At 54.6% G+C, this 24417-nt stretch overlaps 1 protein-coding gene across 1 annotated transcript in view; it reads left to right on the forward strand.

Moving 5' to 3' along the window:
* PLXNA2 (plexin A2) overlaps positions 1–24417 on the forward strand; it is a 178801-nt gene that overhangs the window by 96771 nt on the left and 57613 nt on the right. Inside the window, exons 5-9 of the mRNA XM_075521525.1 lie at positions 10185–10285; positions 15880–16003; positions 17065–17218; positions 18423–18519; positions 21901–22015. Of these exons, the coding sequence (XP_075377640.1) occupies positions 10185–10285; positions 15880–16003; positions 17065–17218; positions 18423–18519; positions 21901–22015 (591 nt within the window). The remainder of the gene's footprint in view (positions 1–10184; positions 10286–15879; positions 16004–17064; positions 17219–18422; positions 18520–21900; positions 22016–24417) is intronic.

The following is a 24417-nucleotide window of genomic DNA, read 5'->3' on the forward strand; positions in this document are numbered from 1 at the left end:
CCCCCGCTCTCCTGCGGAAAGGAGGGGAGCGGAGGAAGCTTCCAGCCCGGTGCCTTTTTTCAGCCTCTCAGTGGTCTGCTCTCCCTCTTGGGAAGTAGAAGCCAAAGCAAGCAGGGGGGAGGGTGGAGAAAATGTGTTTTAACAGTAAATATGGCCTTGTTATTTATCAATGCAGAGTAATTGAAGTAATTTCATGTCGTTTTTAAATGCAGCGCCTAGGGATCTAATCTATCTGTCTAATATTAATGGGTAATATTTGGTTGCCTCATTCCTTCATTACTGTTTTCATTAAGACTCTAATCCCATTTAGGAGTCTGTTTGTCATTTTAAACTCCTCTGTTTTATCTTAGCCTGCCACAATCCTTTTTAACAACTTAACTGAATTCATGAGTTCTAGGCTAGCAGCTTGGGGGAAGGGGCCTCTGCTGTCTAGCATGTGGTTTTTATGGGGAGAGAGGAAAAACAGACGGCTGAAGGCAATTGCAAGCAGCAGGCACTGAGCTTTCCTGTGATACACACCACTGAGATTTAGGTCTTTCATAACAGATCTGGATGTCTGCGTTGCAGAGCACGGAGCTCCCTTCTCTGACACAGGGAGTGCATTGACACCTACTTTGAAGCCTCCATCATTTCCAAACCAGTATAAGAAGCTGCTTGGAGCGGGGCCGTTGTTTATACGTGCTCGGGGTGTTTCCAGACAGGCGTTATCGTTCCCTCCAAGTATCCCCGCTTCCAGTCGTTATCACATCGCGGGTGCTCCTTAACACCGAGGCCGGGGAGGTGCTGATGAGGGCTGCAGGGACGTACAGGGAGATGTTAACCGCCAGAACATCTGTGCTGGGGCAAACTCTGAGCAACGCCGTCTTTGATCTCAAGGCGGAGCAAGCTGCATCGGTGCGGCTGGTGCCCACCCGTGCGGTGCTTGTCCCCGTGCTGCTGCCCGGGGAGCAAAGGCGCTGCGGGAGACGGGGCCGGAGGGCCGGCTGTTTGCTGCAGGCGGCCGGAGGGGAGGTTTGTCCTGCTGTAGCTCATGTTGCAAATATTCCTAGCTGGGCATCTCCCGACTGCACCAGCGTCAGCCCTACGGACGGCATGGCTGTTTGCTGTTCAAGCTTGTGAGGTCTAGGGACAGAGTTAACATAAACCTGGCCTTTTTCTGCCTAAAGCCCTGCAGAGCATTGCACAGAAGAAATAAAGGGATTTCTATAGAGTGAACTGAGATCCTCTCTCCGAGGAGAAACAGCAGAGCCTGAGATGCCCCTGCCTGCACCATCCAGCGTGATCGCTGGAAACACCGAGTCAGAGCTGTGACCGGGGCGTTTCGAGTCGCAGAGCAACCTCTTCCCACCGCCTGATGCTGGGGACTCTGTCCCTGTCCTAGCCCTCCTCCTGGCCGGGTCCCTGCACCCTCGGGCCGCAAAGCACCCAGGAAGCCTTGGCGGGGTCCCCGCGGTGCTGCCAGGCATCACCTGTGGTGCCGAGCGGCCGGCGGAGCTGGGCATCCCCTGCGCTGCGAGGCGTCCAAGTCTAATTAGAGTCCCGGGGAATTGAACCATTGTGCTGTTAATGACTCTCTGGCAATGTTCTGACTAAAACAGTAATTTTAATAAGCGCAGCCCAATTGTAAGTGTTCGTTGAACACCTAATTACATTGGTTATAACTCCGGAATTATTCAGAATTCTATTTTTGCCACTTCCTTGCAAAATAGAGAGGGAAAGAAGCGCGCAGTTTATAATTATTCACCTCAATTAATTTTCTGAGCTTCTGTTAAAACTTTCAAATGACTGCAGGGAGCGTGCTATGAGTTACGTGGCAGCAAGGCAAAGCACTGAATGCAGAGGCCGTGAACTGATGCGAGATGAAAGTTTACTGTGTTGGATTGATCCCCACCTGAGCCCAGAAATTTTGGAAAGCTGCTCCCCTTTTATCCTTATTAATTAGTTCCCCTGAGGCCTGGACTAATCAGCGCTGCAAAGGACACCGCTCATTGGCTGGGTGGCCGTGGCAGGGTGGTCTCGCCGAGCAGCGTGCCCTTCGTCAGAAGACGGTGCCAACGCTTCAAGAAGCCACTTCTGATGGCAGCAGTGACGTCCCCCAGCAGGGACGCTCGGACGTGCCACACGGCCACTCCGGGCACAGCAACCCCTCGCCCTGAAATCCGGAGCGAGCCCAGAGGGCCCTCCCTCGGGCAGCGGGGAGGCCGTGTCGCCCCGGCCGGTGCCAGCGGCACGCAGAGCGGCTGCGGAGGATCTCCCGCCCGACGGAGCTGCTCAGCGGCAGCGCTCTGCAGCACGCCTGGATAGAGCCCCATTTCCAGAAACTCGTTTGCACTTTTTTTGCAGTCAAGAACAAAACTGCAGCTCCCCTGAGGTGCGGTGGTTTTCCAGGGGAGGAAACGCGAGGATGTATTGCAGCATAACCTCATTTTCGGGGTGGAGACCTTTAGCATCTCATTCCTTGTTATTAGTGTGTGTAAACATTTATCAAGGTACCCCCTTTTCTCGTCAAGAGAGTAGAGTTTCTGTGGGAGAACAGAGCAGCTTAGTGTCACAAACGGGACAGATACCCTGCTGAGGACCCCGTACGCCCCAGCTGCGGTGCACGCCACGTGTGCAGGGCACCGGGCTGCCCAGCCGGCCCCGTGCGGGGCAGGAGCAGCGCGGGGGAGCTGGGCAGGAGCGGGCGTGGGGCTGCACCTCTGTGGTCGGGTTTGACCTAATTATTCAATCCATAAATTTTGCTGCGTTTGCTGATTCCAGAAGCCTGTGTAAATACTTCAGCCGGTGTTTTTATTTCTATGCTGGAAATGAAAGAATCGCTTCCTGATCGTGCACGAGGTTTTCCCGCCAGCAGCGGACGTGCGTAGCTGATAGAGGGGACCGCGCGTCCCCTGCCCCTCGCTTCCCAGATGCAGCTGGTCTGTGCGAAGCGGGAGGGCGGGCTGCTGCTGCCAAGCCGCTTTGGCGGCTGCCACACGTGCGCTGGCGTGCCGGGGGCTAACCCTGAGCGTGGGGTGGGCACGTGAACAGCAGCGCGGGATCCCAAACGCTGTGCGCGCCCCCGAGGGCTGCGCTGCGATGCACAGCTGGGACCCGAGGGAGGGCGAGGGGCTGGGACACCCATCGTCGCCTGCCGAGGACGGGGGAGGAACTGCCAGGTTGAACAGACCCAGCATTTGGTGAATGGTCGCGGGCAGCCCGTGTTCGAGATGCAAACCCATTTCTCCTTCTCCAGGTGTACAGGTCTGTGCCGCTCCTGGGAGCGGGGATGGGATCTCCGCCAGACGCTTCCAGATTTGTTGGACTATTCCAACAAATAGTTGGAATATTTGGAAAATTTGTTGGAATATTTGTTGGAATATTTGGAATATTTGGAAAATTTGGAAAATAGTTGGAATAGTTGGAAAATTTGTTGGCCTATTCCAACAAATCTTGCTCAGATGTTTCATACTGATGCAATTATTAACTCGAGTCGTCATAAACCACGGGAAAGCATTTGTCTGCAGGAGCCTGTGTGCCAGAACACAAGTCTGCTCCAGGCCTGAGTCCTGCTGGCTGCTGCTGGGGGGATGGAGGAAACTCTGGCTTGAGGATGATTGTACAGTTTGATTAAGCCTTACTCTGGGGCATTTGCTGGTTTTTTTCACTCTTTCTTGCATCCCAGAGGAGGCTGCCTTTACAGTCATCCCTCAGGAGCCTGGTGCTGTACATGGGGGGCAGCTGGGGCCAAGGAGACAGGTATGCTCGGAGAAGGTCTGATGACTGGCGAAGAAAGCTACGGGGTCTCCTGTGCTCAAATACAGCTTGTCCTCGTAAGATGCTAATGAGGTTCTTATAGCAGTAAAGCCAAACTCATTGAAAAGGTTGCTTGGATCAGAGTTTAAGGGACTTTCTCCGCATGCATCTGCAGCACTGTAATTAAATAATCCCTTTGTAGTCATGGAAACATTGTCTCTGTGTCCTCTCCCACTCGCTGCTTTTCTGCCAAAAGTTACAGGCGTTGATGTGGTTCTGACAGCCCTTCGGTAGCTCTGCTAATCCTTTCTCTGCTGAGCGGCGTGGGAGAGGAGAGCCAGGTCCTCCCGTAGCTGCTGTACCTGTCAGGAGAACTCCCCCTCATCCGCTCCCTGCCTGGGTGTGAACCTTCATCTGTTACAGGGACTAATGGCTCGGTCCCCGACGGAGCAGGTATGCCTGCCTTCGGGGGCTCGGCAGCACTTTGGGGGTGCCCCTCAATGCTTTTCAGTTAAAACGCTCCCCCTTTGCCTTCTTCCCTGTGTCCTGGCTGCTGCCCCACGCGATGCACTGGCTGCGTCCCGCTCGCTGCTGGGTCTTCCATGCTTGCTGCTGGCGTCAGTCTCAGTGTGTCCGAGATCTCTGCTCGAGTCGAGAATAAGTCATTTCCAGGTAGGACTTTTCATACAGCGTGGGGTGGGTTGGACCCACAGGTCTTGCTCAGCCGCAAAAGCAACAAGCGCTCCGCAGCCCTGCACGCTGTTTTTTTCCTTGGCAGAAACGGTATCACAGGAGGACTCCAGATTTGAGCAGTTCTGCGTGAAGACGCAGGGAGGAGAAACAGCGGGAAGAAGAGTCTGTCAAACTTTACAAGCCTCTGAGAAAGTTTGACTTTATTCTCCCCAGCTCTGTCACCCTGACACGTTAACGGCTGGAACTGATGAGTCCTCCTTGCTCCTTCCCACACTTTTTCACGTCTCCTGTAGCAGCACGAAGTGGTGTTTTTTCATGAATGAAGGGAAGAATAAAATCTCATTGGAAAGTTCATCAGCTTTGGGCTCCTGCTCACTGAGTGATAGATAGCTTTAATTACATTGAACTAGTTGGCATCTCTACTACGCTACCCAAAGTCATTAAAAATAGATTTTCTGTTTGAACTCCAGCACCCCGAGGGGTCTGCAGGCAGTGTGCCGTGGCGGTGGGACGCCCCGGGGGCTGTCTCCAGCCGGAGAGGTCAGAGGCCTGTGCTGGCAGCAGGCATAAGCTATGGAAACTTTGCTTTGTTTGTTTATTTCATATATTTATTTATTTGGAACTGGATTCTCGCACTTATTTTATTTTCTCTGGGGGCTGGCAGAGTTTGAGTTCATGGGTTTTGGAGAGTCGGTGGTGTTTTGTTTTGTTTTTCTGATGTTACGGGTCAGGCAGTCAAGGAAAGCAGTAATGAGACTTTATCATTTAATTATTGAGATGCAGGTTCATAAGTAGGGAACTGAAAAACTCAGCAGCAGAGTTTTGGCATAGAGAGAAGGAAGAGAGGCAGCAGTCGGGCTGGAGGGAGGAGGGCTCTGCCCTCAGGAGTAAGGAGATGCCCCAGGAGTGTTGGTTTCTTGGCTGTTGTCCTTCATGCAGATGCTCCTCAGCTCTGCTGAATTGCTTTATCGCTTTGCATTCGCTGTGACCACACCGATGTGGAGTGCCCGTCACCTTTACTTATCCCCGAAATGACTTGCTGCCTGCTTCAGCAGAGGCATGGCCTCGCGGGTGTCTCCGGGCTCTGCAGGGGAGCAGCGGTCCATCTTGCAGGCGAGGAGGTGCAGGATTTGAGGCTGCATTTGGAAAATTCCTGTATGCCTCTGCTTGGCTGCAGGACCTCTCGCCTCATGTTTCTGGTAGCTGGAGCAGAAATCTCAAGGCATCCAAAAGGGGCATCCGCTTTTGAAAGCTCAGGCTTCGCTGAGCTGGTGCTCCAGGATGGGGGCCGAAGTCGGGAGCTCTGCTCCCTGGGTGCCGCGGGACCTCGTGCTCCTGCCCTGCGGATAAGTTCATCAGCTCAGGCAGCTTAGGCTGGGGTGGGGGCTTAGGCTGGGGTGGGGAATACACTCCTGAAGTGGTGATAGACCTTCTCAGATGTTTGCTCTGAGTGCCAGGAGCATTCCTCTGACCTATCTTCTCTAATGTAAACAAAGAGAAGTATTTGCATTTAAAAACTAAATACTGAAAACCAAAGCCCTTTCCAAATAAGCCATTCTGCTGCGCACAGAGCTGCCCCAGGGGCTGGCGAGGATGAGAGAGCAAACAGACCAGGCTGTGACAGATGGGAGTCACGTTGGTTATGCATAACTGCGAGGTGCTGGTGCCCGCTGGGGTCGGGACGCGGGGATGGGGACGCCGCGAGTGCCTGTGGCCGTCGGAGCAGGGCTGGGCAGGCGGGACCCAGCGGTGGCCACGATTTGGGGTTACTGAGCGGGTGCCTGACGCCCGCACCCGCTCCTTTCCCGCTCTTTGCCTTTGGAAAGCCGTGGGCCCTGCCCGGCACAGCTCACGGGCAGGATCTCTCCTTTCTGCCCCGCTGCCCTCTCCGCTGCCTTGCCGTGGGCAGCTGCCAGGCAATCGGCCGCCTCGCGGCTGCGGGCAGCAAACCGCTCCAGACTTCGTTGGTTCTGCTGTATCTGGTTACTGATAGAAACGTTTCGTTCCTCCCTTGAGCCACCTGTGGCCGTAAAATCTGCCGAGACTGAGCCTCTGAAGCCTCATTCCCCCTTTGCTGCAGAGCTGAGCTGCCGGTGCGGGCGGCGGGAGGGTGTGCAGGCAGGGATGGACTCGCGAGGAGGGGCTCGCCGGATGCCTGCTTCGAGGCCGAGCAGGATCCGCTGCCGTCGTCAGGAAGGTCGGCGTGCTGCCGTGATGCTCGACGGCCGGGGATGCGGGTGGCCGTGCTTGTGACAGCGATGGCCTCTGCCGCTGCCGTACCAGAGACTATCAGCAATCCCTCTGCTGTCTTCTCTTTTATCTTCCCTTCTGGTTTTCCTTTCAGTGCTTTTCTGTCTCGTTTCCTTACTATTTCCTTCCTGTTCAGCTGCTGCTTTGCCTCCACCCTCTCTTTTTTCTTTTCCTTGGTGGCAGTCGGTGGCTGAAGGGGGCATGGGGGGAAGTTCCCGGACTTGGGAGTCCGCCGTCCCCCGCCCCAATCCGTGTTGGTTTTCCTTCCACCCGCAGGCATTGGTGTTCCTTGTCTTCTCTTCTCTCCCCAGCGCAGCAGTTCACGCGCACAAATGCTTTGGTCTCATAATGATAATTAGGCTGGCAGAGAACAGTTTAAAAACACCTAAAGCCAAGAGAGCGTTTCCAGCCTGCCGTCAGGAAGAGTAAGGACATCTGAGCTTTACTTCTGTACTGTCTCTGAAGGAAATATAGCTTTCGGTCTTCTGTGTTCATGATGGGTATGGGATAACATATGGATATATCCTATTCCTAATGGTATTTCTCTTGTTTTTCCATTAAAATGAAACACATTCTTTAGACGGTTGGAATATTTTCGATATTTGGATCATGGATGATAAAGATGGTCGATTATGCGTTAGTACTGTGAGAGCTGGGCAAGTACTGCAAAACCCCCCACCCTTTTCCAGGCATGCAAACATTTAAATGCCTTCTGTTCATAATCTTTTTGAACATCTTCATTTAAACATTTACTTGGGTATTGGAGCGGTGCAGGTTTTCTGGCATTAATTTTTATGAAGGGTGAATTTCAAAGTCACAGGCATAAGTATTGGAGAAGAGCAGATGGTTTATTCTTCCCCAAAGTCTTAGACCTTCCTCCAGCCAGGGACCAGAAACTCGCAGCCACGGGGTGCATCCGAGCGGTCGGGGCTGCAGAAGTGCTGGCCCAGAGACACCCCTGGGGCTCTGCTGCCGCAATACTGGGCTCGGTCGGATCAGGTACCCCAGCTCAGCCAGTGCCAGCCCACCCACGCGCCTCTGCCGGGTCTGCTTCGGCCACCGAGCACTGCGTGCTGCGAAGAGGAGAGCGGGTGAAGTGATCTGCCCTGCATTTGCAGGCGTTACAAAGAAAGGATCAAATGGTCCCATTTGGGCTAGAAACCTGGGTCGCTAGGCATTGTTCAAAATTTCTGTGTCATTTTTAAAGAATTATCATGTGCAGAAGCCACAGCTTCTGAGCAGAAAAAGAACCCAAATGCCTAACATAAAATCATCTGTAATGAAGTGTTATTCATATAATTCAAATCCTCCGTTATTTATAGAGCGCCGTGAGAGCATCCAGCTCCTCACAAACATGAAACAAGCCCTGAGCTGCATATAAATCACGGGGACAGATCCTGTCAAGCCTCACATTGTGGGTAAGAGGCGGGGGATCAGCAATGCCCGATGATTTCGGGGCTGTCCTGACCTCCGGGGTGGGTGAGAGCCATCCCACCAACACGGCTCAACGTGCTGGGCAGATTTTAGGGGAAACCCAGTGACCTCCCTCGCCGCATCCTGCAGCGGCTGGTGACTCCCACGGGGGCTGTCAGAGCCACCGCGGCTCCCTGGGCTGCTCGTTTGGCTTGAAAAACACACGTTTGCTCCTAGGCTCCCATCCAGGAGCAGCGCGATATCTGCATCTCTGGTCTGCGCTGGGGAACTTCAGATCATCGCTGGCGATGGGGTGGGTGTGGGCATGGCTGCGGTGCCACGGCTACAGATCCACGTCCGAACCCTGGGTCGGCCGCCCCGGGGAGGCTGTGCCTGTCGCCGGGCTGGTGGGCTTGCTCCCGTGCCACCGTGATGGCTTTGAGGTCCTGTGCTTTGAGGTCCTGAGAGGGAAGAAGCAAAGCAGGTAAAAGCGTGTCATGTGCGGCCACCCAAGGCACAGACGAGACCCCAGGAGGGCAGCCCGGATGCCTTTTGCAGCCAAGAATCAAACCCAAGCCCTTTCTTTACACCTCTGTGCTGTTCCATCACCCTGCATTTCTCTTCTCCAGTTTTGAAGCTCTTTACAGCCATCGCAGGCTAAACGCGTGCCCGGCGTACCTGGCTCTGCCTCTCCCACCCCCTCGGTCCCTGCCCCGCTATTCCAGCTCCAGGGCTGCCTTGCTCTTAGCATACCCCCAGCTGAGCCCTGTGCTCATCCCACGGACTTCATCTCAACAAAAAAAAATACCGCGCCCCGCACATCCACGCGCAATTTTTGTTTTAGGAAAAGCTGTTAAGTAGGGCTGAGGAAACAAGAAGAATAGCAGCCCTATTGGTGTCGTGTTTAGAGAGGAACTGGGTTCTCACTGTGTCAACAGCACTTGGCGTGAAAGTGGCCGTTGTTTGGCGAGACACTGCTCCTTTCACCCCGCGCGCCCCAGCTGCTGGGAGCCGGGCGCTGTTTTGAAGGACAGAGCGAGTGCAATGCCGACAGTTGTTTTAATTTTCAGCCAGTTGCAGGCATCGCTCCCGGGGCCCAAGGGGAGCGGCCGGCGCTGCAGGGCGGCTGTGTCGGGGAGGGCGATAATTCTTTACACTATTCGATAATAGAAATGTAAATACATTGAAGACAGACCGGCACCGGCAGGGCCAGTGCAGGAGCACCGCGCTGCGGTGTCAGGACAGGAGACGCAAACGTGTCCCGTGCCTGCCGGAGGTGGCAAGGGACGGGTTGGAAAGGTTAAAGTGGAATTTCTTCATTGGAGTCAAGCAACGACCCACGGTTAAAGCTCGGTGTCGTTCTGGAGCCTTTGGGGTTTTCAGTGCTGATAAACAGGTCAGGGCTGTGCTACACCTCGGCATCGCACAGGGACCTTTCGTGTGCGCGCTAAGTGCGAGAGGGGGCTTGCAGCAGCGATCTGTGTTGGTGTTCCCTCGTGCGCTTCCCTCTCTCTTCTGCTCTGGCATCTCTTGCTTGGGAGAGACGGGTGGCCCGTGGGAGGGTCATGCCTGGGGTGGCCAAGTCCATGCTGGTGCTGGAAGGGCTTAGAGTGGCCACGGAGGAGCAAGCAGTGAAATACCCGCGTAGGCTAAATAAGCTGCCAACCTGCAAAATCCCCATGAATTTTATTCCCTGCCAGCTTTCCTCCCTGAAGCAGCAAATGTAAGATAGCAAACTGTAAATCAGGGAGGAGAGGACGCAGCTTTCGCCCCGGGAGCGTCTCTGGGCAGGGAGGTCGGGAGGGTTTCTGGCGAGCTGGCGCCGGGAGGCCAGCCGGGCTCCGGGCTGCGGCTGCGCTGCGCCCGTGATTCGTGGCGTGGCTGCGCCCGAGGGACGGAGTGACTTCATGACTCGGTCCCCAATATCTCCTCTTCTTGGCTGACTTCTGCACGGATGTTGAAACAAATTCGTTTGTGAATTACTGTTGTGTTACTTGAATCAGACTGGCGAAACACGGCCCGGCGCCGCTCTCGTTTCGCTCGCCCGCTGCGCGGAGAGGAGCGCTGAGCCTGTGCGTTTGCTTCCTTCGCAGGTGTCCCGGGTGCCCGTGGAGTCCTGTGAGCAGTACACGACCTGCGGGGAGTGCCTGAGCTCGGGAGACCCCCACTGCGGCTGGTGCACGCTCCACCACATGTAAGTCCAGCCTTGGCCGTTTCGTTTGAGCTGCTGGTGGTGATGGTAAAAGCAGCTTTCAAAGCCACCCAGCGCCTCCCACGCAATCTTTGCAAAAGCAAATTAGGTTGAAGTTGCTTAAATCTATTCTTCCCTTCCCTGGACGTTCCCTGCATTGCAGCGTGAATGCTATTGAAAAATCCCTGAGCTCCTCTGAAGAGGTAAAAGAAAACAAATTCCTGCTTTAGGAGCGGTGGGTCGCACACCGCACGGAGAGGGTGCCATGGACACGACGGGAAAGCAGAATTTAAACCAGTGGGAACGAAGGCCTCGTGTTTTGCACGCTCCTGCTTGTCCAAGCCGCAAGTCCCTCTCAATTAACGGGGAATTTTTAAAGGCAACAGTAGACTTGATTACATGAGTGGGACTTGGCTTTCAGAGAGGTTACAGCACTGGAGCAGAGCAGAGCACCAAGCCCTATTAAACGTACCAGGAAGAGATATTTAAATTCTGCAAGGAAAGGTCAGAGGGTCTCTGCTCCAGCCGTCCCCGATGGGGCAGAGCCGGCAGCGCAGGGCTGGGAGCTGGCAGCCCCTCATGCACATCAGCAGGCACAAAGGGCTAAGAGGGGTTTTTTTTTCAGGGGAGCTCCAGGAAACGCTCTCTGCATTCAGGAGGTGTCTGTGTCCTTCCTTTCTCTCCCCTGCCATAATAACGATCACTTCCTAAGGCGGAAGGGGGACCACCAGGCAGAGGCAGATTGGGGGAGGAGGGGAAAGCCTCGAGGAGGCTGGAAGAGAGGAATAGAAATCCCTCCGGCCACGTGCCAGCTTGCAGAGCAGCCCCGTTAAATGCATGGAAATCGGGGCGGAGGCAGAGTTCAGGGGCCCGAACAGCAGCTCTTGGCCACTTGCCTGAGGAGCAGGTGCTGGAGGGGGAGCAGGGAATGGCAGGCTCCTCCGCAAATGTGGCCTGGATTTGGGACCTGTGGGCTTTGGGGTGCAAACTGGCTCCCCGTGGCTTGCTCGGTTTGCAAAGAGTCGTTGCCACGCTTGGAGAGATGCAGAACCATTGCAGCCGCTGGCCCCGAGCGTCCCGCAGGCTCCAGGCAGGCAGGGCTGGGGGCAGCGGCAGAGCAGCCCCCCGGCAGCATGGCAACATGGGGCACGGGCGCCCTGGGCATCTTTTTTTTTTTTTTTTTTTTTTAGCTTTTTTCCTTTCAGACGAGTCTGTCCAGCCCTACAGCTAAGCCACCATATGTGCAGTTCTGTCTGAAAGTCTTTACTGTCACAGCGACTTTGTCAGAAGGAAGTGATTTCCATCCCCGGTGATCCCATCCCTTTGGGGCAGCCATCCCCCTGTGCCTTTCCAGCGGTCGGGACAAAAGCCACCGCAGCCTTTTGATAGTGAGGGGACACGGAAGCGAGGAAAGGGGACGTGCTCTGCTCAGCATCTGGCCTGAGCTGCAGGTCTGTAGGTGCTCCCAGGAACCGGCTGTCGGGGTACGAGAGCATCCGCTCACCTGGGGACAGTGGCCCTTTAGTGCCTGGTGCTGCTGAGCTGCGCAGCAGGAGGGGACACGGCTGCACCGAGTGTCTCGGGGCGGGGGGGTTGGTGTGGCTCCTCAGACTCCTGCAGCAGCTCCTCTGCAAGGATCACCGAGTGCTTTCCTAATGCTAATGAACTGAATCTTCATAAACCACCTGGGAAGCAGGTAAAGGTTGTTATCTTCATTTTGCAGAGAGAAAACCCTCAATGTCAAGAGGAGAGAAAAGTGTCATTTCCTCTGCCCTTTTGGCCGTGACATTTTGGCATTAACCTATTCCCAACAAGAGTTTCTTCCCTGATGGTATTTCTCAACCCTCCCTTCGAGCGTCTGCACTTTTCTGGCCTGCTTGGAGCAATGATCATTTTTTAGCTTTTGTCTTAAGCTGTAAATAATTGAGTTTATCTTGCTGTTCCTGAAGCTTCTGTCATATTTGTTTGGAGGCCCCAAGCACTGGAGCGTTTGTATTTAATTTGTCATCTCTCTCCTCTAATTCTTACGTGGCCGTCCCGCCAGATGGACCAGCTGCTCCTTTGCTCAGTGCAAGGGTTGCGGGTCGGGGTGTGAGCTGCTCGCGCGGTGTTTTCTGAAGGCTGGTAAAAAGGGTGAGGGGCAGAGGAGGAGGAGAGGTTTTCGTCCTTGAAAGAGCAGGAGAGTGGCTGGCCACCTGAGCAAGCGCAGGTATGGTAAACACCAGCACTGATTGAAATCCCGTTGCTTCTCCCCACTGCTTGTTGTGGGGTTTTGCTCCTCAGATTCGCGTCTGTATCCTGCGGGTACCGAGACCCCCAGGCAGCTCTGGGAATCTCTGTGCCGAGCTGCGCCCTGCGGAGCAGCAGCGCAGGCCAGCGCGTGAGGCAGCTCCTCTCTGAGCACTTGGCATCCACCTTTGCCGTTGCCAGAGGCTTAGCTGAGAGCGTGGACATGCAGGTACTGAGCTGTCAGGGAGCCAGAAAAAAAAAAAATCGGAATTTTAAATGATGCGTTGGATGCCTGAACAGGTACGGATGGATGCGAGAGAGATGGTCGGACCACCACCCCATTCCAGGTGGCATCAGGCGGTGTGTCCTGCCTTCCATGCCTCCAGCCAAAGAGGAGTAATAAAGGAAAAGTAAAAGGATCTGAGTTGTCCTGGGAGAAGCTTTCATTACCCAATATGACATAAAGGTTTCCTTGTGTGCTCATTATGTATCACTGTCTCTTAGAGGCCTGAGTCAGGGCTCTGTTGCGCAGTGGGGTGCTTGCACACACGTGTGCATACCTAGAATTTAAGGGTAGTGATAGTAGTGATGCTCATGAATGAGCTATCTGTGAGCATTAAATCAGCGAGATCTGGAGGCTGGGGTCGGTCATGCTGGCAGCGCAGGCTGACCGGGGTAGCTCTAGCGATGAACCTGAACCCAGGAGGCAGCCGGCTGCGGGCTGGGCGCAGGCACCGAAGCAGAGCGATAACTCCTGCCCTAAAAGAGGGGCTTGATGACGTGGTGGCCATGGGCAGCGCATGTGTCGTGGTTTAACCCCAGCCAGCAACTGGGCCCCCCCCAGCCGCTCGCTCGCTCCCCCCAGTGGGATGGGGGAGAGAATCAGAAGAGTAAAAGTGAGAAAACTCGTGGGTTGAGATAAAGACAGTTTAATAGGGAAAGCAAAAGCCGCGCACACAAGCAAAGCAGAACAAGGAATTCCTTCGCTCCTTCCCCTGGGCAGGCAGGGGTTCAGCCATCTCCAGGAACGCAGGGCTCCATCACGCCTAATGGTTCCTTGGGCAGACAAACGCCATCACTGCGAACGTCCCCCCTTCCTTCTTCTTCCCCAGCTTTATATGCTGAGCATGACGCCCTATGGTATGGGATGTCCCTTTGGGCAGTTGGGGTCAGCTGTCCTGGCTGTGCCCCCTCCCAGCTTCTTCTGCCCCTGGCAGAGCACGGGGAGCTGAAAAGTCCTTGACCAGTGCAGCAACAACTAAAACACCTCTGTGTTATCAACACTGTTCTCAGCACAAATCCAAAACACAGCCCCATACCAGCCACCATAAAGAACATTAACTCTGTCTCAGCTGAAACCAGGACAGCATGCCTTACAGCGGGCTCTGAGGAATCCTGGACACAGGACATTTGAGAAGGTGCTCAAAACCAGCAGGAAGGGCAAGGTGCTCGTCCTTCCGCAAAACTCCTCTGCTCACCCGGTGGTCCCTGGAGCAGAGCGCGAGGGCTGAGCAGCCCGTCCCTGCCCAGGGTCTCCGCTGTGTCCTCCCGGCCGGGGTTTGCTCACCGTGCAAGTTCGTCCTCTCCATGTGAGAGCAGGATCTTCTGCTCCTCCTCTTCTACAAACAGCGCTCGTTGGGAGCAAGTGCAGGCCTCAAGGAGATTCTTAAAGAGTCTCTTCAGCCCAGTGGGATTTGAAACCTGCAAGACTTCCATATGCTGCTCTCTGCAAGGGTGTTATTGTCTACAGACCTATTTATCTCTGTTAGGGCCGTTGCCATAAATAGTATGATAAAAAAGAGCCATTCCAGCGAGTCAATGAGATAAAGGCTCCAGTCAAGAGCTCACTTTAAAGCTATCTTACAGATTCACTTAAACCTCAATAATTCTTCCTTTGGCAGCATTCATATTTTGCTCCATTATACTCCAAAAAAAAAAAGGAAAAAAACCTGAGAGGGTGAGGAGAACAGCCAGAGTGTTTGCTGGGGATCACACGGGTGGTTTGGAAAGGGAAAGTGTGAGCTCCGCTTTTCTTAATCAAAAGCAAACGGCCTTGCGGGGAGGGTGATGGTCCACTGTTTCAGAGCGGGAAGCCCTGGTTCGGCCAGGTGCTTGTCAGCTGCTCAGAGCTAGATGTGCATGGCGAAATTCAGCCTCTGCGTGGGCAGGAGGTGTTTCTGCCGATGCGTGTGTGTGTGTGTGTCTGGGACCGCCCGAGCCGCTCCACGGGGAACCAGGAAAACAAGCGGTTTGACAGCAGCGCCTTGTTAATTCAAGTAACACCTACGCTCACGTAACTGTCGGAAGGGAACTCGCTGGTGGCATGTGGGGCTGGTGACAGCATCTCCATCCTCTGACCTTTGCGCCACCGTTTGAAACGGCGTCCAAGATCAGCAGTGAGTGAGAAGTGATAAAGTTTGCTGATAGCTTATTAAGACCATTAATACCAAAAGGCCAATATGTCATCTGCGCCCGGGGAGGGGGGTTGGAAGAAAAGGATTTTTCCCAAATGACATTAAATAGGAAATCACTGAGGGATGCCAGCGCTGCAGTCTCTGATATCTGGTTTGAAACACCGGTAATTCTTCCTTGGTTTCCCGGTGGGCGCTCCTCTACCTCCTGGAAGCAACTTAATTCCGCTCCACTCTAAGGACACCTGCAATAGAAAAACAGGGATACGGAGCCATCCTGGAGCACACGGCATGCTAGGAGCAGTCCTAGTCACTTTGGCATGCTCGGGGGCTTGCATTCCTGATGGCAGGAATGGGAGAGAGCTGGGAGCCCAAGGCATGAAAACCGGCCAAAGCACAGCCGGCAGCTGCCGGAAAGTCCCGTTCCTGGCCCTGCCGCAATCCTCAGTTCCAGGAGGAGACGATTAATGAACTATGTGTTTTTGTTTTAATTAGAATGGAGGCATCATCTTGTTACTGCCTGTTATTGCTTTACGGTTTAGTTTCTGTGCAGATTATGAATTTATGGCTTGCAGGGGCCCCGGCCGAGCAGCAGCAGAGTGCCTGGCTCACCCCGCACCCACAGCGCCCGCTGCCGCCGCTGGCACACGGGACTTTGCAGCTCTGGATTGTGTCCCAGTGCAGGCGGGACTGGGAATTGCTCCCGAGATACTTGTGGTTTGTCTTTCCACTGATCACAGAATATTTTGCAGTGCCCTTTGGTCCCAGCCTGGAGTTTGTGCCCGATACACGGTCCCGGTGCAGAGCATCGCCCCCGGTCCTGCTGATAGCTCCCCCTTCCCCCGGCCGAGGCTCTGCCCTCCTGTTTCGCTCGCCCCTGCTCAGCTGTAGCACCTCGTGCAGTTCGACATCTTCCGCAGGTGCTTTCTGTGCTCTGATGCGTGCTGGTGTGTGCAGGTGCTCCCCGAGGGACAGCTGCGAGCGAGCGGACGAGCCGTACCGATTCGCAGGCAGCATCAGCCAGTGCATGAGCGTCGCCGTGCAGCCCAGCAGCATCTCCGTCTCCGAGCACAGCCTCCCGGTAGGTGCTGCCGGCAGGCGGGGAGGGGGAGACCTGTGGGTGAGAGGCACTTCCAGCACTTTTTAGGTTCACAGCGAACAGTTTGTTCTCCAGCCTTTCTCCATTCCCATCGGCACAAATGTTTTCTCATGAAGTCAGGCTCGCAGAGGGACTGGGGAGGAAAGGGGTCATCCGAGCCGGGGAAGAAGGGGGTGGGGATGGCAGAAACAAATTCCCCTTCCCCTTGGGCCTCAGCTCACATTTCTCTTGGTCCGGTTTCATTAGCTGTTGAAAGGAAAGGCTTTGTTTCCCAAAAACCTCATCTGCGAGCTGTGCTCAGGCCTGGCTCTCTGAAGCATCCCAGCTGTTGCTCCCCGAGCCCCCCAGCACCCCGCGGCAGCTGGCCGTGCTGCAGCCCCTTCCCGCGCCCCGCCGGGGCCGGCTGCCCCCGCCTGCCCGCCGGCACGCCGTGTTGAAACGGCGCGGGGCTGTTGGGAGGGCACTCGCCCCTTCAGGCACCGGTTTGCCGTGGGGACCGTCCCCATTCGTGATGGGGTCAATGGGGACTCGCTCGCTTCTGATGGCCACGCGTGCCCGGGGCAGGGCTGTCTCTCCCGTGCATGCAGCGGGGCGGCCACGGCGCAGGGAGGTTGTTGGAGCTGCTGTGCGTGCAAAGGGTTGTTGGGGCAGTCGCTGCTGCTCTCGTGCATGAGAGGCAACGCGCTGCTACCGCTGTCACAGGTTCCTGAGGCAGATGTTGAGGGTGGCAATGCTTCTGTAGAGCAACCGGGGGACAAAAAGCTGCCATTGCCACCTCTCCTGAACTGCAGTACCCAAAGGCTCAGCAAGGCGGTTTTGTATCGGTAAAGAACCTGCATCCTTGGCTTTCTTTTTCCTCCTCTGCTTCCCATGAAAGGGCAGCCGGCCACCTCCTGTGGGTGGACGGGTGATTTAAGGGCGTCAATATTGGATGGGAAAACAGCAGGTAATGAAAATACGAAGAAAACTCGGGCAGCTCTGCCTGCTAACAGGTTGATGCCTGTGTTTTGTTTCCCCTCTGCCTCTCCTCTCCCCCGCTGCAGCTCAGCGTGCTGGTGAGCGATGCTCCAGACCTGACGGCTGGCGTCACCTGCCTCTTCGGAAACCTGACGGAGGTGGAAGGGCAGGTTTCGGGCAGCCGGGTTGTGTGTGTTTCGCCAGCAGCAAAAGATGTTCCTGCCATACCTGTGGATCAAGGTAAGTAACTGAGTTCTGGACAGCAATATGACATCTGTGCCACCAGAAAGTACAGCGTAGGTTTGGAAGTATCTGCTGGGTGGAGCGGACCCTCTGGGGCTGCTGCTGGAGAAATTCATGCTCCTGTCAAAGACCATTAAACCCAGGGAGCTAAATGTGCTTCGTCCTTAAGAAATGCATCCCACACAGGGAAAGATAGGCTGGGAGCAGGCAGCATCATGTGCTTGCCCTGTCCTTACACCCTCCCTGCGCTGCCAGACAGCTTCCAAGACAGGACTTGGGGCTACAGGAACTGTCTGTCCCCCCCGGGGTGGCTCATGAGTGGGGCAGGGGCTTGCAGCCTTGCCACGCCGGAGGATTTGGAAAGCAGGAGCCCTCCCCTCAGCCTGGCTCAGCACCCACGAGTAGGTGGATGCAGTTTCTATTTTTCGGTCCTGATCTTTGGGTTGTTTCTTCATTAATGTCACTGCTGTCATATTTTCTCTTCCCATAACCAAAATGCTACTTGCTTAAAACTCATTTTCTCCTTGGCATCCTTCCAGTGTCAACTGTGCTTCCCTGCTGATATCTTTGTATTTCTAAGGCGTTATATGGAGCCCGAGACTTGGTGAACACCGGGGGCCGAGAGCTGCCGTGGTAGCAGGGCTAGCGTGGACTTACCCACAGCAGCTCTGGAAGAGCAATCTGCTCTTAATTAATCCAGTGCTGAGGCTCCTAAAGAGCTTCGCTAATGCCCTTGTTTCCAGCATTGTCTCCTATTCTAGTCTTGGGCTGCTGCTCAGAGTAGACTGAATTAGTGTTTTTCTCCTGGAGACAGACTCCTTTAGGGCACAGGATGAGATCCCACATTCATTTCAACTGTGACCCAAGGCAGCATTTAGACCCTGCATCTCCAATGCACTTTGCCATCAAGCCTGATTTGGTTTGGAGGCATCGCTGGAGACCCAGCACCCTAAGGTGCCTGAGGGCAGGGTCCGGCTGGGGTTTGCTCGGCCCCCGGCTTGGGGAACTGCTGCAGGCTCGCTGCGGGTGGGGGGCCCGATGCCTGGGGGAGCAGGGAGACGAAAGCAACCTGACTTCCACCTTCTACCCCAGAAGCAGAAGGCTCAGCACACTGGCAGGCGGGGAGCGGGTGCCCCTGCCCCTGCTGTTGCTTCCTTCGTTGCTGCTGGTGGGACTGACGGGCTCTGGTTTGCATCCCCAGACTGGTTCGGCGTGGTGCTGCAGCTGAAGTCGCGGGAGACAAGGAGGACGTTTGTCAGCACGGAGTTCAAGTTCTACAACTGCAGTGCCCACCAGCTGTGAGTGCTCCCTCCCCGTACCCGAGCGGAGCCAGACACCAGCTAAAAAGAGAAAGGGCTGGGAAACGGATGCTGGGCTCCGGGACCAGCCGGGGGGGTTATCACGCTGCTTGGTTCAGCCAGCAGACACGTGCGGCAGAAGGGGAGCCCACCGGTCCCTGTCTTCTCTGAACTTCTCCGGGTGGCGTGTAGCTTTCTCTGCCTTGCGAGAGGCAGGCGGAGCGAGCCTGAAAAAACCTTAACCTGCTGGTGCCCCCAAGCTGCGCGATCCCGCAACTGTGAACTGGGATGCATCTTCACAGGCAGCTGGTGAAGGCAGAGCAGAGGGTCCGGAGAGGTGGGCTGCAGGCAGCCGGAGGAGACGGTGGCAGGGACTGACCTGGAAGTGTCCAGCCCTGGGCTCTGAGGACAGCGGTTGTAGTTTAGATGGGGTGAGCGAGAGCGCTGGCAGCAGGAGCTCCCCGCAGCCTGCCTGCCCCCGGAGCCGGGCAGAGCAGCCCTGGGAGCCCAAAACAGCAGCCCAGGCATGCGGCAGGCACGGTGGGCTGCTCCGCAGAGGGCTGGGGGCTCAGCGCTGCTGAGCATTGTGGAAACGTGTGCCCCATGGGCACATCTGCCGCTGAAAGGCGGCATGCAGCCGGCTGGCCTTAAAAACTCATTTACAGACCTGAAGCGTTTATAGATTTCTCTCTGGAAACACAGCAAGCCCCCCCAAAGCACCAAAATGAAACGTGGGCAGGACCTGCCAGCAGTCGGATAGCAAAAGGCAGCCTGACCCACGGGGCTGGGCGGCATCTCCGGCGGCAGGGTCGGCTGCCAGCTCTGCTCCAGGAGCGTGATTTGCTGCTCGAGCTGGCTGGCGGGAGTCAAGAAGTGCCAGCACAGGGTCGCTCCCCATCTTTCTGCACTGGATTTGAAGCCTCAAGCTATGGGGTCTTCCCTGCTGCCCTTGGAAGAGAGTTGTGTGCACTGATGGGCTTGGCTGGCCTGCAGTTTTTCTAGGCATGCGTTCAATTTTTTTTAATTTTGTTTTGAGCCACAGCGCAGAGCAGAGGTACCGGGATGAAAGGAGCCCAGTGAGTCCTTCGGTCCCCCCATGCTGCCTCTCATGGTGGTCTGTATCCATTACCCCAGTGATTCCTGCCTCCTGTCGTGCTGCCCCTCGTGCACAACTCTGTTCTTACGTCCTTTCCCTCAGTCAGGCCGTACAGCACCAGCCTCTCCTCGGGCTGCAAGCACTTGCAGTCCTTCCAGCGGTTCCTCTGCATTCCCGTGGTTTTGAATTTGCGTGAGGGGTGGCATCACCGGGACCCCTATTTTCACTTAGGAGCAGAGGTTTGAATCAGGAGAGGCAATGCATCTTTTGTGGCCTGCCATTTGGCTTCATCTGACCGTGCCTTTCTACCAGCTTGTGTTTGGAGATAAAGTGCTAACATGGGGGTAAACTCTGCAGCACTTACATCGTACCAGACTTGTTATCAGTGAGTTCAACAAGGGCACGAGCCAGCCTGGCAGGAATGAACCACAGCATGCAAAAAGGAGGAAGGAATACAGGTCTCAGCCAGCGGAGAAGAGAGACCTATTGATCCTGAGACTCTTCCTTGCAACGGCAACGGTGTCTAGAGAGAGCAGGGGAGCAGCCGTGCCCTCTGAGGCTGCGTGGCAGCACAAGAAGTGGTTGTGGCGTATGAAGCACGTACCCCTTGGGAGCTGGCACTAGGCTAAGAGGGGCAGGAGGGGGTTGGGGCTGGACAGGAGCATGCTGCTCTCGCAGACTGGGTCTGTGAAACCTCCCATGCTGGATCCAGCTGTTGTGAACCCATGGGCTGAGATGGTTCAGCGCTCAGGTGCGTGAATTCCTGTGTCCCGAGGGAGCTGCAGGTGGGCCAGGGAAGGTGGTGGTTTCTGTGATAAGTCCTTTTAATAAGGAACAGATGAGGTGGAGAGATGCACCTTCTGAAGCAAAAGAGAGACAGTGGTGCTTAAGAAAGCTGGATCGGGATGCAAGAGCAAAGGTGGTGACCTGGTGTAAGTCTGGGAGAGCTCAGGATCCTGCCAGGAGGCCCTCGCCCTGCTCAGCTGAGCAGAGCTGAAGGCAGCAGCCATAACACCACAGTACAGCGAGAGGTGCTGAACCAAGCCGTGGGCCCGGGCGATCAGAGAGGTCCTCGTCCCTCAGACCCAGCGGTGCTGGGGGGAGCAGGGACCTCCACCGGCACCAGACGGGCAAGCCGGAGGCCAGGGCCAGGCCAGGTGAGGGCGAGTGGGAGAAGTGCTACGGACCGAGATGGAGACAGAAATGGGTCAAACAAATGAGTAATTAAATAAGCTTGCAGCCCTTGATATTCTTCCCCAGGTTTGCATACGCATGATTAGCATAAGCTTCCTTAGCTATTAAGGTCAGTACGAACGCATCAGAAGGAAAATACAATTGAGTTATTAAAACACGCACGCTCGTGGCAGCAGCCTGCGAGGGGCATTGCCCAGCTGGTGAGGGAGGCCCTGCCCGGAGACCTGCTTTCCTCGTTTTTCCGTTTCCTACCTAAGGCCGTGCTCCCGCTCCCCTCGTGCCGCTCTTCTGTTCGCGCCGACCCTGGGCCCGCTCCAGCGCGTCCCTGCCCGGGCACTGCCCGCTCCAGGCAGCGCCCCGGGCTCCGGAGCCGCAGGTTACCACGCAGAGCCGAATCCCACGGGCACGGCTTATCCTTACGCCAGCAGACGGTCACCAAAACGCTGCCACGTGGCACGGAGGGTTGGCCTCAGAGATGGAGGAGGTGGTTGCTGCAAATATTAGCAGCTCTCATGGACCGTGCGTCTAACTGGCAGCCAGTTAGTGTGGAATAAAAACCGCCCAGCCAGTCCGCTGGCAGCTGGGCCAGCGTGTCTGAAAAGGGCCTGCGTTCTTTCAAAAACATTTCATAAACAGTTAATTTCTTCCAACATGAATCAAAAGCGCTTGCTGGACTCTTTGCACTCCAAGGCCAAGCAGAAGTGTTACTGTGGACTTGAAGCATTCCTGACTTGTAAAACAACTGATCCAATTTTTGCCAGGCTTGCCTTGCTTTCCACTTTCTAGAAACTAAAAATCAAGTCTAATATCTGTGCAATATTGTGCTTTATTTTATGCCAATGCAATGATGTGCAATAAATCCCAGCCTGTATTTTATTACTGAATGAATTGTGAGGTTGCTTAAAGACTGTCTTTTGCGCGTGTGTTTTCCCACACCTGTTTGTTACTTTTGTTGTATCAAAACATTCCTCCAAAGAACTTATTTTCCCATGAAGGACCCTGAGCCTGGACTTCTGGCTAGGCCTGCCTATTACCGTATAGACCTCCCAAGGCGATAACCCCCTCCGTAACTCCTCCTTTTCTCCCCCCAGGTGCCTCTCTTGTGTGAACAGTGCTTTCCGCTGCCACTGGTGCAAGTACCGGAACCTCTGCACCCACGACCCCACCACGTGCTCCTTTCAGGAGGGACGGATCAACGTCTCTGAGGTACCAGACCGGGGTTTCAGTACTCCTGAGCTCTTTCTTCTTTGCTTTTCTATGGCACAATTAGCATCACCAATGCTTATGTGAGGTTTTTCAACTTTCCATGGGTCGGGGCTCCTCTCTTGGCTGGCATTGAAAAGTGCAGATACAGCTTTAGAGGTGCTTAGCAAGAAACTATCAGTTCAGCAAAACGATGTGTCTCAACCTGAATGCCAAAGCCGATCCCACCTCTGATACGTGGGTATGCTCAGGCTCAGTAATAACTGTAAGAGCTGTAGTGCTTTCCTTCAGGGGTCTCAAAGACTCCTCAAAGACCAGCGCGTTTCAGCAACTCCGCTTTACGTACAAGGCGTGCAGGGATTTGCCCGCCAGCAAGCAACAAGTCAGATGTGGAGCTCTTGGTGGGGCTCATTCAGTGGGTTGCGTTGGCAGGTCTGACATCTATGGCAGGAGCCTGACTGTAAACTGATTAAGAAGGGAATTACAGATGTGGACAGCCCCAGACTTTGGAAAAGAGAACTGATTCAGGTTCCAGCACTGTGGACCAGGAGCCATCTCTCTTGGCAGTTAATTAAAGGTGTGGGACTGAAGTCCAAAAATGCTTTCAACAGTTTGAAGGACCATAGCCCGTTAACAGCTCTGCCAGATCTTCTGTATGTCCCGAGGCGGAGGGACCCATGGAGGAAAGGAGTTTGTTAGCACAAATTCCTGACCAAAGGTTACCACTAACCCCTTGGTCTGGGGTTCTGCCCCCATTGTCTTGTCTGATTCCCCTGCCGCTGTCTGCTTCAGGTTCACCAAGTACAGAGCAGATACAGCCTCTGATGCTGGTAGGGTCCTGGTCTTCACCCTCACTGCCCCTACACGTAGCTTTGTGGCACCTGAAATGGGTGTGGGTCCTAAAGCTGCAAGGAAAAAAGAGGCTTTAAAAGGTGCTTGAAAATTCTGAGTGTCTTGGAAAGTGGGAAAGGCAGCAGTGAGGACATATACAAATATTAGAAAAAGAAAGGACAGTAAGATTAGCCAGCATGAAGGCAAACCCTTCAGAGAGTAATGGAGATACGGAAAAGCAGGAGAGATCGGTCAGTAGAGTAAAACACTGAGCCGCTAAAAAGTGACTGAAGCTGCCAGGCTGTTGCTAAACCAATAATAACCTTGAAACTTAAACAACTCATGGGTCTTTCTGCTTAAAATGCTGCCAGGAGGCGCATAGACACAAGGCAAGAAATGTTAATGGACTGCACGTGTGCCTACCTCGGCGGGACTCTGCAAGAGCCGAGGGACGGACAGCGTAACTGGGAGCAGGGGACGAGCGGAGGGGCTGACGCAGCAGCCTGGAAGAGCTGCCCCGTGCGGCAAAGGGAACGGATGCCCGAGGAGAAGCATCCACCCTGGGGACAAACCAGAAGCTTTCTCAGTCCAGTTCAAAGTCAAGAAACTTCCTTTCAACATAACAAGAGAAAGCAAAAGCCTTTGCTTTTCCTTCTCTCGAGTGATGTGGGGGTTGTTCTTCACACACAAAGCATCGCTGTCTTCCCAGGCTTTACAGTTGTAGTTCTCAGATCTATAGGTCTTCAACCCCATGATCTCAGAAGTGTTTGACAAGTCTCTGGTAAAGTAGGACAATCCCATTATCTCCGTTTTTCTCCTGGGAATGCACAGGACTTGCCTGAGATCACACGGAGGGAGCGAGTGGAGGAGTTGGTATCTCTGCCAGTTCCCGCTGGGATCACAGGACCGTCGCGTCTCCAGAGAACTTCCTCTGTCGTCTTCACCCTGTAGAGGTTGTTTCTTACCAGGGGATGTTCTGTGGTATCTAACGCTTTCCTGGTGATAACTTTTGATAAGGGCTGATGATAACGATACAGATGCTTCACTGTTCATCGTGACTTCTCCAGACCTCTGAACACACGGGCAAAACCAGCCACCAAAACCTAATTTGTTTGCTTATTTAAGGCAAATGAATGGCCACTTGCGTACGCAGTGCAGTGCTAATGCCTTTATTATGGGCATTTCACTCCGGCTAACACAAGACATGAAATAAATGCCTCGTAAAGTGTTTCCTCTCCTAAACCAATTCAGATCACAATGTTCTCATTGTGTCACGGCCTGACGTATTAGCAAATTGTTTGTGCTTACCAAGATCGCTCCCTTCCTAGCAGAGAGTCGGTTGTGTTTGGAGCCGGAGCGGTGCTGCGGTGATCACCGTGGCAGTGCCTCCGCCACGGAGGGAGCAGCGCCGCTGTGTGCTGCCCTACTTTCAGTCCCATGTCCCTCTTCTCATGTAAAATTTGCACACGTGTTCACACGGGGTTGGAAATTTTCTCATGCTTTTATATTTAATTCAAGAGAAAATATCGTGAATATTCCCTTTTACTCCTGGCCCACCAGAATTTGCGTCCCAG

This window comes from Mycteria americana, chromosome 20, assembly GCF_035582795.1.
Source record: "Mycteria americana isolate JAX WOST 10 ecotype Jacksonville Zoo and Gardens chromosome 20, USCA_MyAme_1.0, whole genome shotgun sequence".
Lineage (NCBI taxonomy): Eukaryota > Metazoa > Chordata > Aves > Ciconiiformes > Ciconiidae > Mycteria > Mycteria americana.